The following is a 14,904-nucleotide window of genomic DNA, read 5'->3' as shown; positions in this document are numbered from 1 at the left end:
CATGGAAAGGATCAGATTCAATCAAAGTAATTAACTCAGGATCGATAGAGAATTCATAATCCTTATCAGTAACACAAATAGGTGAAGTAGCAAACATAGGATCATATTGCATTCTAGCATTCAAAGACTTTTCTTCCAGCTTAGCTAGCAGTTTCTTAAGATCATATCTATCGTTGCAAGCAAAAAAGTCTCTAGCAGTTTCTTCATCCATAATATAACCCTCAGGTACAACAGGCAATTCATATCTAGGGGGAGAATCTTCTTCATCACTTTCATTAATATCATCAGTTTTAGTAATTCCATTCTCTCTAGCCCTAGCAAGTTGTTCATCAAGAAATTTACCTAGTGGCACAATATTATCAAGTAGAGAAGTATTATCATCATAAGAATCATGCATAGCAGAAGTGGCATCATCAATAACATGCGACATATCAGAATTAATAGCATGTGTAGGTGTCGCAAGTTTACTCAAAACAGAAGGTGAATCAAGTGCAGAGCTAGATGACAGTTTCTTACCTCCCCTCTTAGTTGAGGGATAGATCTTGGTTTTGTTGTATTTCAGATTCCTCATAGTGATCAACATATATAAATCCCAAGTGACTCAGAGAATAGAGTTATGCTCCCCGGCAACGGCGCCAGAGAAAAGTCTTGATGACCCACAAGTATAGGGGATCGCAATAGTTTTTGAGGGTAGAGTATTCAACCCAAATTTATTGATTCGACACAAGGGGAGCCAAAGAATATTCTCAAGTATTAGCAGTTGAGTTGTTAATTCAACCACACCTGAAAGACTTAATATTCGCAACAAAGTATTTAGTAGCAAAGTAGTATGGAAGTAACGGTAATGGTGGCAAAAGTAACAGTAGCAGTTTTGTAGCAATCGTAACAGTGGTAATGGAAAAGTAACTTAGCAAAGATCAATATGAAATGAGCTCGTAGGCAATGGATCAATGATGGATAATTATGTCGGATGACATTCAACATGCAATTTAGATACATTACAACCGAGCACTTTTCCAGCCCTCTCAGGCTATTAGCATCTCAACCGTCGGATCTGCAATTCTAGGTGTTTTTGGCCATTGGATGCACCTTCCACTCTGTTGGGAGCGCTAAACGGACTGGGCCGATGCTCCCGCAACAAAATCAGCGATCTGCTGTTGTTTGGGCCTGCTGGGCCCGTGTTATCCAATTTATATCGGTCGCTTCCTCGCAAGTAAAAAAAGGGAAATCATCCAACGCATACGCACGCATCGTGGCAAAGCAGCAGGTACGAGGCGAGTGCTTCTGCCTAAAAAAATGAGGCGTGGGCAAGAGGGTCTCGCGTGGCGTGGTGAGGCTACCCCATGGTGTCATGATATAAAAGCAGCAAACCATCGCTGTCGATTGAAGTTCAGTAGCCGGAGATTCAGAAAGAAAATCAAATGTCGCTGCAGGACTTTAATTGATCGCGCGCCATTTTGGGGGCGGTGGGTAATTGGGAACCGGATCCTCTAACATTGTGAAGGAAAGTTAGAGAAGCTATAATACCCTAACTTTCCTTCTTTCTATCCATGTGATTATGGCTAAAATGATTTAAATTAATTTGCAAATTGATGATCTACCATGTACACTTATAGTAATTACATACAAACAATTTGATGGTGAAATAAAATTAATTTTAAATTATTTATATCTACAGTAAATACCAACAGTAAACAACCTACTAACTACCTACTAACAGTCCCTAACTTTCCTTCTTCATTTTACAGTAGACAAATACTGTAGCACCGTGACTTTCCTTCACAATGTTAGAGGATCCGGTTCCGGGTAATTGCGGGTCAGTTTCCATGCCGATCTATGATGTTTCGCGTCCATATAGTCTCCTGGATCCGGCTGTTCCATCCTCACCCCTTTCGCGGCTTCAACTCCTCCCAGGTCATTCTCCAACGATTTTGAAGTTCATCTTTTGTTGATTTGTTTCTTCTACTCCCACCTGAATACGTGTGCTCTTAGTTGACAGATTGGTGAGCTGTGAAGAGGGGACGACCATGGCGGGCGTGAAGCCACAATGGTACCAGCGTCCGGTGGTGGGCGACTTGCCCAATGGAGCAGAGGAGAGGTGATGACGATTAAGTGCGCCTTTGGCGGCTGCTCCTGCGTGAGGCGCTCCTCCACAACCCATGTCGCCTCCTCGCTGCAGGTCCGATCTTCATTTCAACCTTGCAGATCCATCAATGCGGAATTGGCATCCTGCTTCCTTTCCCGATTTCCTGTAACTGCTCCAATTCTATAACTGATAGGACGATGTGTCTTGTCCAGAATTGTAGCTATGGTTTAGATTCTAGACCAAACGTTACGTACAAGATTAGCACAGCATGATACCTCATCTACTTATTTGTTTTCTGATTATCTATCCAAAGAGTATCATTGTTAGTGCATGAAAAGGTGTTTGATACTTGTTCCTGGTTGTTTCAAAATTTTATTTAATTATTTCACATCTGACAATTCATACCATGTAACTTTCAGGTTACACCTTCCCGGACCTCTACTGCTTTCAAATTAGCTCAATACAAGATGGAGTTATCTAGATCTGGTAGCACCAGTGGATTGCATGTATAAATTATATGATGCATTATCATTTTGAGGAAGACGTACAATATTGACATGATGTTGCAAGGCGGCATATTTTGTTTCCGATCAGCATGCTATTACGTGATATTATTGTCCTTTATGTTTTTTCTTCTGCTTAGATACTTCAACACTTACAACTTGATGATGTCGTCATTTTTGACTAATCGGACTAAAAGAGCTTGCTAATTTACATCGGAAAATAAGTTAAATTGCATGATGTAATTTTTGCTTAAGAGTTATGTTGATACAGCGAAAAAGAAGGGCAAAACAAGCACCGCTCTGCAATTAAATTTCTAAATAGTTGCGGACACTATTTACATGGTGTGCTACTAATGAAAATGCTAAAATTCATTTGTGTAGATGGGTTCACTAGCGAAGGGCATAAGTTTATCGGAATTCTTATTTTGATATGGTTCAATGAAACATCATCATTATTTGTTGAATAAAAAGAATTTGCATGTCAGCGGATCGGATTTTAATCTAAATAATTCCCCGAACAGTGATGTCATGCCATTATACCGTCCAAATTTTCTTGAATATTTTCTACCGTTTGTTCTTGGGGCACAACAACAATACACATTTTTTATTGACAAAGAATTAGCTCCATGAAAATTTCACTTTCAAATTTGGCGCCTCTGCTTATACATTGATAAAAATGACTATCATTTTATTGCCAAAATAGACGGGCGCGGCAACGCGCGCCACTATGGTCTAGTAGTTATAACATAGGGTGACACAGAACTAGCTCCAATTCATTAATATAATGTAGGCATGTGTTCCGAATATAGTCATACATGCTTATGGAAAATAACTTGCATGGCTTCTTTTGTCCTACCCTCCCGTGGCAGCGCGGTCCTAATGAAAACTAAGGGATATTAACGCCTCCTTTTAATAGAGTACCGAACCAAAGCATTAGCACTTAGTGAATACATGAACTCCTCAAACTACGGTCATCACTGGGAAGTGTCCCGACTATTGTCACTCCGGGATTGCCGGATCATAACACGTAGTAGGTGGCTATAACTTGCAAGATAGGGTCAAAAACACTCATATATTCATGAAAACATAATTGATTCAGATCTGAAATCATGTCACTCGGACCCTAGTGACAAGCATTAAGCATAACAAAGTCATAGCAATATCAATCTTAGAACATAATGAATACTAGGGATCAAACCCTAACAAAACTAACGCGACTACATGGTAAATCTCATCCAACCCATCACTGTCCAGCAAGCCTGCGATTGGATTACTCACGCACGGCGGTGAGCATCATGAAATTGATGATGGAGTATGGTTGATGATGACGATGTCGACGGATTCGCCTCTCCGGAACCCCGAACGGACTCCAGACCAGCCCTCCCAAGAAACTTGGCGGTGGCTCCGTATCGTAAAACGCGATGAATCCTTCTCTCTTATTTTTTTTTCTCCCCGAACGTGAATATATGGAATTGGAGTTGAGGCCGGTGGAGGTCCAGGAGGGCCCACGAGACAGGGGGCGCCCCCCCACCCTCGTGGCCAGGGTGTGGGCCCCCTTCAGCTGATTCTTCGGCCAATATTTTTATTAATTTCAGAAAGTATCTCTGTGAAGTTTCAGGTTATTCCGAAAACTTTTATTTCTGCATAAAATAACACCATGGCAATTCTACTGAAAACAACGTCTGTCCGGGTTAGTTCCATCCAAATCATGCAAATTAGAGTCCAAAACAAGGGCAAAAGAGTTTGAAAAGTAGATACGTTGGAGACGTATCACATGTCAATGTTTGTTAGGTCGCAGTCTTAAACTGCAAGAGCTTTTGCACCTGTCATGGAGTCTATTGCATTTACAAATTGTTTTGAATCATGGTAGCGCACAGACATCTAATTAGTAATTTTATATATTGCATAAGAAAACACAAAATTGCCGCTGAAATGTCGTGCAATCAGAGTAATGGATCATTCGACAAGATGAATGTCGGGAATTCATCAGTGTCACTGGTTTTGCTTTGCATTTATATATTTCGATTTGTTTGTCTTGTCTTATATTCACTCATTAGTATTGGGCGCTCCTCAAGCACATCATCGCACGATCGCATCTACGCAACACACACACCGTATGTTCGGTGCATCAGAGCATCTATAGCCGGACTCCCCAAATCTCCTCCCCCTACATGCCCGGATGGACGGTTTAACTGGTAAAAAAAAACATCGACCTTAGACGAATGCCTCATACCGGCCGCAAATGTCTGGGCTAACCGACACGCATCATCTGTTGGAAGCAGCCTCCTATGCTGAACTTTTTTTTTGACGGGCCTACGTGTTGAACTTATCGTGACAGCCCCGTTGGAATTCATGCGGGCCTCCACGCGAGCCCCTCCGCGGATCGTATAAGGGTCGGGTTTGCTCAAATGCATCAACTGTTGAAAGCAGGCCTCCGTGCTGAACAATTTTTTTCTTTTGATGGGCCTGCGTGTTGAACTTATCGTGACAGCCCCGTTGGAATTGATGCGGGCCTCCACGCGAGCCCCTCCCCCCACCTTAGGGCATGTCCAATGCGGACGCTTAGCATGGGCGCCAGGGTAATATTCCCGACCAATTAACGGTTAATTTACATAATCCCAACGTTTGACGAGGCGTCGATGCAAAACTCTGCGTCGGGCGCTAGAGCCTTTTCCTTCCCGCAGCAAGCGCCTATATCCTTTAAATTAGCCTGTGTATTAGCATCGGCCGTTGTAAGGCTGGGCGCTTAGTCGCCAATTTATTTATTTAATATGTTTTTTCTTCTCTGTTAGCGCCCATACAAGCGTCGACCATTGGAGATGGATCCGGCTTGCCTGCTCCCTTTCCATGCTCCCATCCGTACTCCCACCTCATTCAACTGCTGTTTTTTTTTCTTTTTTCTTTCTAATCTAATCATCTCCCCCCCTGATTTTAAGGGAGTGGGGTCGGGTTTTATTTGATTCCAATCAAATCAAGTCACATATATGGGAGCACGGATGGGCACACGGGAGGGGAAAAGGCAAGTCTCGTCCATTGGAGATGCCCTTACCGAATTTACATCCGCACACTGACACCGGGCCCAATCACTCTGGCCCGTCATTGCCACGGAAGCAAACCGGGCCGGGATCGAGTGCGAAATCGCGGAGCGTGTTTGGAAAGAAAACTAGCCGTTAGGCTCCTCGGCCCCCAACGCTCTCCTTTTCCTTCTCCGCCCGTTCCCCGTTCCCTTCCACCCCCGATCTCCCATCCCCCCACCCTATCGAAACCATTCCCAAGCAAAACACCCTGCGCGATCCCAAACCCTAGCCATGGCGACCGGGGCGGCGGCGAAGACTCCGACCAAGCCATCGGCCCCCGCGGCGCCCAAGACCCCGGCCAAGCCCGCGCCCTCGGCCGCGGCGACGGCGGCGAAGACTCCCGCAAGGCCCCCGTCCTCGGCGGCGGCGACGGCGAAGACCCCGGCCAGGTCCGTCTCCCGCGCGCGGTTCGCGCACGCCTCCGAGAACTCCGACCCCAACATCCTCGCCTCCCCTCCCCGGACCACGTCCAAGACCCCCGCCAAGCCCGCCGCCGCCGCCACCTTCTCCGCCTCCGTCAGGAAGAAGCGTGCCACGCCCGCCCCGCCGCCGCCGGTCCCGCAGCGCCGCTTCCTCGTGGCGAAGAAGGGAGCGCATCGGCGGAGGCAAGCCGGCGCGAGCGGAGGAGGCGGCCAGTTCGACTTCGACAAGTGCCGCGAGGCCGCCCGCGAGGCGCTGCGCGCGTCGCACGAGGAGTTCTTCCTCAAGGAGCGCGCGGTGTCCGCGGCCAGCGAGGAGCAGGAGTCGCAGAAGGAGGAGGAAGCGGCCGAAGATGACGCAAACAGTGCCGCTGTTGTCGAGGAGGGGGAGGGAGCGGAGGTGGCGGATTTGGAGGGGAGCGGCAAAGTTAGAGCGATTCGGAGCAGAGTCATGGCCAAGGCGATGAACAGCGTGCCAGATGCTGGGGCGGGCCGTGTCAAGCACCTGGTGCATGCCTTCGAGAGCCTGCTCTCCATCTCCGGGGCCACTGCTGACTCCGAACGGGCAGGCGAGGAGGCCTGGGCGCTGCCTGGATTGCAGCCATGGAACGAGGGGAGTGAGGGCTCGCCGGTGGCAGTGTTCTCCTCGTCCGATTTCATGAGCATGGGACCAACCAGACTTTGCAGTTCACTCGATGGCAAGAGCAACAGGTTAGCTGATACCAGCAAACAAACGAGAGAAGTAATTGCACCTAGGTTGTTGCTGATCAAAGTTTGTTCCTCTTTTTAGATCTAGCTGGGACAGCCAGACCGGAGGACGCAGGAGCCGGCGGAACGTGAGGATGCGATAGCCCTTTTTGCTGCTCTACTACTGTTGACCATGTTTGTTCTGTACTCTCTGAATTCAGTGTCTATTTGCTCTTTGATCTGGCAGTCATCCGAATCACTAAGGAGCAGCTGGAATAAAAAGCTCAAGGTCACTAGCCAGCATCCCTTCAAGCTGAGAACAGAGGTGAATAACAAAATCTTTGGCTATGGTTGTGTTTGTTAGTGGGCAAAGTCAGTAGTAGCAGATTCAGCATTCAGCAGGCAGCAGTCAAAATGACCTACTATATTGCTATATTGTCTGATGCGCATATCGTTTTTATAACAGCAAAGGGGAAGAGCTAAAGAACAACAGTTTATTCAGAAAGTCCAGGAAATGCTAATTGAGGATGAGAAGAAGCGCATACATATTGCTCAAGGACTTCCGTGGACAACAGATGAGCCTGAGGTTTGTCATTATATACAGCCTAATTTTCTATAACACAGCCTTGCACTTGCATTTTGTATGGTATAACATACTAGTTCTTGGAGTTGAATAGCAAAAATGACATAATGTCAAAACTGATATATGACACATTCGAAGAATGCTGATTTCCTTTGGAACATAACAATGAATAAAATTGATTAGCGACATATATTCGTTTGGTTCAGTATACCATGGAAGGAAGATAAATGTGTGCTACTTCCAGATTGAAGCTTGTTGTTTGAGCATGCTGTGACTGTTCTTATGACAACATACTAATTCCTGGAGTTGAATAGCAAAAATGACATGATGTTAAAATTAATACTCCTGGAGTATAACATATTTGAAGAATGCTTATTTTCTTTGGAATATAGATGATTAGGAAGATAAATAACAACATACTAGTTCTTGGAGATGAATAGCAAAAATGACATATTGTCAAAATTATATATAACATATTTGAAGAATGCTGATTTTCTTTGGAATATAATTGACGAGGAAGATAAATGTGTGTTACTTCCAAATCGAAGCTTGTTGTTTGTGCATGCTGTGACTGTTCTTATGGCATCGTACTAGTTCTTGGAGTTGAATATAAAATATGACATAATGTCAAAATTATATAAAATATTTGAAGAATGCTGACTTCCTTTGGTGCATGCTGATAACTATCAGGTTGTTCTCCTGATTGTTATTGAATTTATTTTCATAACTTTTGTACCTGGTTCTCTTGGGAATCACTATGATGGTTGATAAGTTTTCAGTTAACAAGTGTATTGTTTTAACTTTGAACCTCTATTTTCACTAGTGCTTGATTAAGCCACCAGTCAAGGAAAGAACAGAGCCAGTCGACCTTGTTCTACATAGTGATGTGCGCGCAGTTGAACGTGCTGAATTTGATCAATATGTAAGCCTCCTTACAAGTTCACTGTACATTGTACATCGCACATGGTTTGAACTTTGAAGTCTTATTTCAGTGGTACCAGTGTGAGCCTTTTACACTCTATTAACTATGCCTGTTTGAGATTTAGGTGTCAGAGAAGACCAAGTTCGGTGAGGAATTAAGATTGGAGCGGGAACGTCAACAAAAGTTAGAGGAGGAAGAAATGATAAGACAGCTGAGGAAAGAGCTTGTTCCTAAAGCACAGCCAATGCCGTATTTTGATCGGCCATTCATCCCCAAAAAGTGAACACCTGTTCTTTAATGAAACTTGTATAGATGATATTTCAATTTCACTAATTGTTGCAATAATGATCCGATATTACCTTTCACTAGTTGTCCCTTTACAAGTAACTAACATTTCTTTCTGTCGTGCTTTTTTAAGGTCATCAAAGACAATAACAATTCCGAAGGAGCCAAACTTTCATCTCCGGCCTGAAAGGTTATCATGGTGAGTTTTTACAGTTCAAGACTGCATGAACAAACACTATAATTTGTGGCAGTTGACTGCCAATGGATTCATCTTTACAGTTCAAGAGTGACTGAACAAACACTATAATTTTTAACAATTAAACAACCAATGAATTCATCTTTCACCATGGGTTATGATTGAAAACAATGCATGTTGTGTCATGTTATTCTCTATTCTCTATACAAAGCATGCTCACCATGCTGGGTTATGTGAATTATGGCTGACAGTTACTATCGACAGCGATGCATGGTCACTGGAAAGCTGAAGACATGGCCCCGCAAGCAACATGAATGTCAGCTGCATCTAGCAAGAGCCGCAGAGCAGCATCATCAACACGCATGATTTAGATGCTCCTCATTCTTTCAAGTGCCTAGCTTCTTCTTAACGTCTCCATGCGCAACGAGACTCGGTCTTTGTGGCTTGGGTGATCTCCAACTTCTGTTCTGTGTACATGCGTTTATGCATATCGATAGCTCTGTGCTTCAGATGCATCCTCCACCTCCAGGGTTAAAACAGCTTGTTGTACAAGAGACCGCAGATGGGAAATTCAAGGATGAATTTCTGTGGTCTTGTATTCCTAAGTTGATTGCCAAAAACCCCGAAATACCAATGTGTTGATATATATGTGGATTTTGAAAAAAAATCTCTATTTTCTACTCCCTCCGTCCCATAATATAAGAACATTTTTTACACTAGTAGCTCTTGCTGAATTTACTGTCAGTAATGTCTGAACTGAAAATAGTTCTGTGGCAAACTGAAGTGCGTATGGAATGGAATATGGATCAAGCTTGTCATGTGGCTTACAGTAACTGTTATGCTAAAGGAACACCGAATCCCTTAGAAACTGAGATGGGATGACATTTATAGAGCTTCACGCTGAAGTTAATAATTAGTCAGAAAACTCTTCGATTGCATCAACTATGTGTGCGTATCATCTTGCAAATGGTCATTTTACGAAGTTCTGAAACCAAGCCAGAGTGGGAAATGTGACTTCTCTCTCCGCGGGACTGAGACGAGTGCTCAACGAGATTCTTTTTTTGTTGCAAAAAAAACGAGATTCTTTTTTTTAAGGCAGAGAAAATCGCTTTAAACACAACGAAAAATACATTTATTTTTTCTGGGTCAGATTCGGCCCAAACCAAGTCTCTGGGCTAGAATGCAAAATGCTTGTGCTGTGAACATTTCAGTGGCAACCCACGAAGACCCAGTAATCCCACACCCAACCACTTTCTTAGAAACAAGCGCATTCCCTCACCGACATGTGGGTCCTCCGCAAGCCAAGCTACGGGCACCCAGCGCTTCTCCCCCACTTGGCAGGCTCCCTCCACGCCACTTCTCTATTTCTCCCCCCATCTCTTCCTCCTCCCCGATCCATCCGACCGCAACAAACCCTAGCACCGCCAGATCTCCACCTCCGCCGCCGCCGGAGAGGCCACCCAACAGATCTCCCCGATGGCGTTCCGCCGACTCCTCTCGGCCGCAGTGCGCCGCCGCTCCGCCGCGGCGGCGGCGGCGGCCGGGAACGCGCGCGAGGCCTCCACGGCTGTCGCCGCGGGCCCCGGCGCCATCGCCCCCGACGCGCCCGCCGTCCACGCCCCGGTGATGGCGTACGACCGGATCGCCGACGCTGTCAACGCGCGCGTCCGCCGCCTCGAGCACCCGGACCCCCGCTTCCTCCGCTACGCCAACCCCGTCCCCGCGCACGTCGACCACACCGCCATCCTCGAGGCGCCGGAGACCAAGGTCACCACGCTCGACAACGGCCTGCGCGTCGCCACCGAGTCCTCTCTCTCCTCGCGCACGGCCACCGTTGGTGTCTGGATCGACGCCGGGAGCAGGTACGAGACGGAGGAGGCGGCCGGGGTCGCCCATTTCGTGGAGCACATGCTGTTCAAGGGCACGGGGACGCGCAGCGCCGGGCAGCTCGAGCAGGAGATCGAGGACATGGGCGGCCACCTCAACGCCTACACCTCGCGGGAGCAGACCACCTACTACGCCAAGGTGCTCGACAAGGACGTGCCACGTGCCATGAATGTTCTCGCGGACATTTTGCAGGACTCTAAGCTCGAGGACAACCGCATTGAACGCGAGCGCAGTGTCATTCTCCGAGAGATGGAGGAGGTTAGTTTCCTGATGCGTATATGTTTGCTTGAGTTAATCACTCCTTTCCACTGCAATAAGGATCTGTTTAGGTGATTTGACGGACAATTTCTTAAACTACCTTAGGTTGATTGCATCATGCCTTCTCTAGTGTTTATTAATATGCATTTCTTGTTTATTGTGATGTTTTTAACCAATCCATATAGAATTCTCTGAGATGATAAGGACTAACTTACAGAGACTTGATTTCTTAGTGTTAGGAATTGTTATGAACTGCTATATGTAAGACGACAGCTGTAAAATGGGCATTTGCTATCAAACTAGTTGGAACGAATACAGATATCAATTTAAGAAAAGAAAAACATGTAACGGTTTGCATTTTTTTTGAACTTACATTTGCCCAATAGGTCCTCACAGAAAATAAGAACTGATCAAAGGCCTAATTTCTTAGTATGTGACATTGTTCTAATTGTATCAAGCTGCTTTAGACTTAGATCTTAGAAGGGAAGGCAACATTGGCATTTGATATCAAACTGTCCCAAATCAATCTGGTTAGGAGTTCGGAGCAAAAATGAATATTGTATGCCTGTGAAAAAAATCTTATGAATTTGCTGAGAAGATTATTCAAGTAGAGTAGAATGTTGCTCGACCATAATGAGTTTAAATCATGGTTTTCGAGTCGCGACTCATGCGAGTCGCTCTGGGGCAGCGACTCGGAAGAAGTCGAGCCTGCGTTGTGACTAGTCGCGACTCTCGAGTCGACACTAAGCTGAGTCGACCATATTTTTCTGACTAATAGACTAGTCGTCGACTAGTCGTGACTAGTCGAGCGACTCAAAATCCATGGTTTAAATGGACCAACCTGCAAGGTTAATCATGCATCCAATAGATGCTTCTCTCAGAAAGAAAAAAGTACTCCCTTTGTCACATAATATAAGAACGTTTTTCAAGTTTTGTTAGTTTTGAAAAATGTTCTTATATTATGGGACGGAGGGAGTACCTAATATGGATGGAAATAACTTAACTCAATCTTTGGGTTTTATGAGCATACAAGTTTCATGTTCGGCTCTATTATTTACAGACTTCATTTTGGATTCAGTAAGTTGTTATTAGTCGTGTCAAGCTGCAACCCGGACGTGCAACATTTCTGAGATGCTACTACTATATGTCTTGCTGTGTTTTCTTGAGCTCACTTTTTTTTTCTGACTCTCCTATGTTATGTAGGTTCAGGGACAGTCGGAGGAAGTTATATTCGATCATCTCCATGCAACTGCATTCCAGTATACTTCTCTTGGCAGGCCAATCTTGGGTTCTGCTGATAATGTCAAGTCTATCACCAAAAAGAATCTCATAGACTACATTCAAAAGCATTACACGGCTTCTAGAATGGTACTTGAGATTAAAAATTATGTGTCCGTAATACATTTGGATATCTATCATTTTGTCGTATTGCTATTACCTCAGTAGGGTGGAGTATCTCCTAGTCGTAAATAACATGTGTTTTTGTGTGTTTTCAGGTCATTACTGCTGCTGGTGCTGTTAAGCATGATGATATTGTACAACAGGCAAAAGAGCTGTTCAAATCGCTGCCAACTGACCCTACAACAACTAACATGTTGGTTGCTGAGCAGCCAGCCATTTTTACTGGTTCTGAGGTATGTACTTTACTGTAAGTTTACCTGTGCTGTTCAAATCATTGATTATTTTATGCTACTCAATAGGTACGAATCATTGATGATGACATGCCCCTTGCCCAATTTGCTGTTGCCTTCAATGGAGCATCCTGGACAGATCCTGATTCTATTGCATTAATGGTTATGCAAACTATGCTTGGTTCGTGGAACAAGAGTGCTGGAGGAGGGAAGCACATGGGGTGGGTTCCTTACCTATTATACACCCTTTCATCTTGTCATTTCCTTGTGTATAACCAAGTTCCTTTGTCGAAATGACTTAAAAAACAATCCACTGATCATATTTCACTTTGTTCTCCTGATACGTTGATACAGTTCGGAGCTTGTACAGAGAGTAGCAATCAATGACATAGCTGAGAGTATAATGGCATTCAATACAAACTATAAGGACACTGGCCTGTTTGGTGTCTATGCTGTTGCTAAGGTGAGTCGGATATTTTTTTGTTTTGTATCAAAGGTTGAAGAAAGTACTTCTTTCTGTATGCGTTGTAGGCTGATTGCTTGGATCTGTAACAGCCATTATGTGTGAACATGTTATGGTGGTTTAAAATGATGTGCTCTTCATGTTCTTTGCCTGATGATGTTCCTTGACCTTGTTTTGTAGGCTGATTGCTTGGATGATTTGGCTTTTGCAATTATGCAAGAGATGAGCAAATTATCATACAGGGTTACTGAAGAGGATGTTATTCGTGCACGCAATCAGGTATTTCTTTCAATGTCAGTTCAATGTGTAGTAGTGTTTCCTATGGATTATTGAGGCTGAATAGTATGAAGCATATTGTTTCTTTTGTGTACTTGTTAGGAATCATGTTCTCTGGTTCTGATATTCTGTTGCTGGATAATTGTTGCATTGGAACATATGTATCTGCCATTGAACTTCTGTTTATTTTCCTGACGTTGTCATTTCTTTGACTTGCTTTCAGTTGAAATCCTCCATCCAACTCCACCTTGATGGCTCCACTGCTGTTGTTGAGGATATTGGACGCCAGGTATATGGACGCTATTATGTAGTGCCACATGATATTCTCGATACGCACCCCCTGGAACTTATCTTTCTTCTGTTTTGTCAGCAACTCATCTATGGCCGTAGAATTCCCATTCCTGAGCTTTTTGCTAGAATAGATGCAGTTGATCCCAGCACTATTAGGCGTGTTGCAAACCGCTTCATCTTTGACCAGGTAATTGCTGTTTTGCCAACTTGCCTTGTTTTTATGTACTAGAATTTGGATGTTCCATGGCACCAGGTAATGCCAGAAAGTGTGGTGGAAAACTAGAAGTTGCTAAAGTTTTGGTCACTTTTAGATTACGTCCTGCCTATGAGGTGCCTGCCAATTGCTACTGATTGACCTCTACTGATAAGATTACTGTGTCCTTTTATTGGAATATGAATAATAAGGTCCATTGATATCTGGGTGATATGCTTTTGTTTGTTGTGAATAATATAGCTTGCTGTACTCCCTCCGTCCGAAAATACTTGTTATCAAAATGGACAAAAAGGGATGTATCTAGAACTAAAATACATCTAGATACATCCCCTTTTATTCATTTTGATGACAAGTATTTCCGGACGGAGGGAGTATTAACTTATGAAGTATTAGTGTGCATTTACTTTTTAGTTGTGGCATTGGTATCTTGAGGAAAATTGAGTTGGAACAGTAGCCTAACTTGATAATATGATAAGACTGCATTCTGTATATGTATTTTGTTGCCTGAATAGATATGAGCCATATGGGAAATATTACTGTTATATGAATTGTCGGAGAAATGGATGTATCTAGATGTATTTTAGTTTTAGATACATCCATTTTTATCCATTTCTCCGACAAGTATTTTCGGACGGAGGGAGTATTAAGCTTGCATGAAGTTCAAAAGTCTTTGAGATACATATATTCACTGTCTGAATGCCGTTTTTTCTTTCAGGATATTGCCATCGCTGCCATGGGACCAATTCAGTCTCTTCCAGACTACAACTGGTTCAGACGCAGGACCTACATGCTCCGTTACTAGATGATTCGACCAGCGGTGTACCATGTTTACAGTCTGCAAAGGCAAGATGATTGCTTGTTTTGGCATCAGTATATTAAGGCCACATCCACGCACATTATGTGCCGAAGTGGAGGAATTTTTTGAGTCTTTGTTTTCCTTGCCCCTCTCTTCCTTTTGCAAACCCACAAAGCTGTCAATAATGGTAGGCAAATTCGACTGACGTGGCTTACTTGGGTGGCCATCCGTTGTTTTACGATGATGATGAATGGTCACAATACTTTTCCATCTTGTGTTCGGATATTGTTGTCTTTTGGCCAATAATTTAAATGAAGCTGCTTATGTAAA

The 14,904-nt window shown here is 44.1% G+C and overlaps 2 protein-coding genes across 2 annotated transcripts; both read left to right on the top strand.

Annotated features, from left to right (window-relative positions):
- The first annotated feature begins 5,810 nt into the window (after positions 1–5,810).
- Positions 5,811–9,477, top strand: LOC123092991 (neurofilament heavy polypeptide). The gene is made up of 8 exons (XM_044514864.1): positions 5,811–6,796; positions 6,876–6,921; positions 7,020–7,097; positions 7,239–7,358; positions 8,179–8,277; positions 8,402–8,556; positions 8,696–8,761; positions 9,023–9,477. Exons 1-8 carry the CDS (start codon positions 5,898–5,900, stop codon positions 9,045–9,047), a joined length of 1,488 nt encoding a protein of 495 aa, XP_044370799.1. The 5' UTR covers positions 5,811–5,897; the 3' UTR covers positions 9,048–9,477.
- Positions 9,478–10,118: 641 nt separating this feature from the next.
- On the top strand, positions 10,119–14,904 carry LOC123092990 (probable mitochondrial-processing peptidase subunit beta, mitochondrial). The gene is made up of 9 exons (XM_044514863.1): positions 10,119–10,903; positions 12,107–12,271; positions 12,400–12,537; positions 12,604–12,755; positions 12,889–12,997; positions 13,178–13,276; positions 13,497–13,562; positions 13,644–13,751; positions 14,494–14,904. The coding sequence occupies exons 1-9, from the start codon at positions 10,235–10,237 to the stop codon at positions 14,578–14,580; spliced, it is 1,593 nt and encodes a 530-aa protein (XP_044370798.1). The 5' UTR covers positions 10,119–10,234; the 3' UTR covers positions 14,581–14,904.

Source organism: Triticum aestivum, chromosome 4B (genome assembly GCF_018294505.1).
Source record: "Triticum aestivum cultivar Chinese Spring chromosome 4B, IWGSC CS RefSeq v2.1, whole genome shotgun sequence".
Taxonomy (NCBI): Eukaryota; Viridiplantae; Streptophyta; class Magnoliopsida; order Poales; family Poaceae; genus Triticum; species Triticum aestivum.
This window is presented reverse-complemented; position numbering and strand designations above follow the sequence as displayed.

Excerpts from the sequence above, each read along its gene's own strand:
- LOC123092991 (XM_044514864.1), top strand. The coding sequence starts at position 5,898 with ATGGCGACCGGGGCGGCGGCGAAGACTCCGACCAAGCCATCGGCCCCC. Across the intron at positions 6,797-6,875 it reads CTCGATGGCAAGAGCAACAG|ATCTAGCTGGGACAGCCAGA; the intron begins GTTAGCTGATAC and ends TCCTCTTTTTAG. Across the intron at positions 8,762-9,022 it reads CGGCCTGAAAGGTTATCATG|CGATGCATGGTCACTGGAAA; the intron begins GTGAGTTTTTAC and ends TACTATCGACAG.
- LOC123092990 (XM_044514863.1), top strand. The coding sequence starts at position 10,235 with ATGGCGTTCCGCCGACTCCTCTCGGCCGCAGTGCGCCGCCGCTCCGCC. Across the intron at positions 12,538-12,603 it reads CCATTTTTACTGGTTCTGAG|GTACGAATCATTGATGATGA; the intron begins GTATGTACTTTA and ends GCTACTCAATAG. Across the intron at positions 13,277-13,496 it reads TTATTCGTGCACGCAATCAG|TTGAAATCCTCCATCCAACT; the intron begins GTATTTCTTTCA and ends ACTTGCTTTCAG.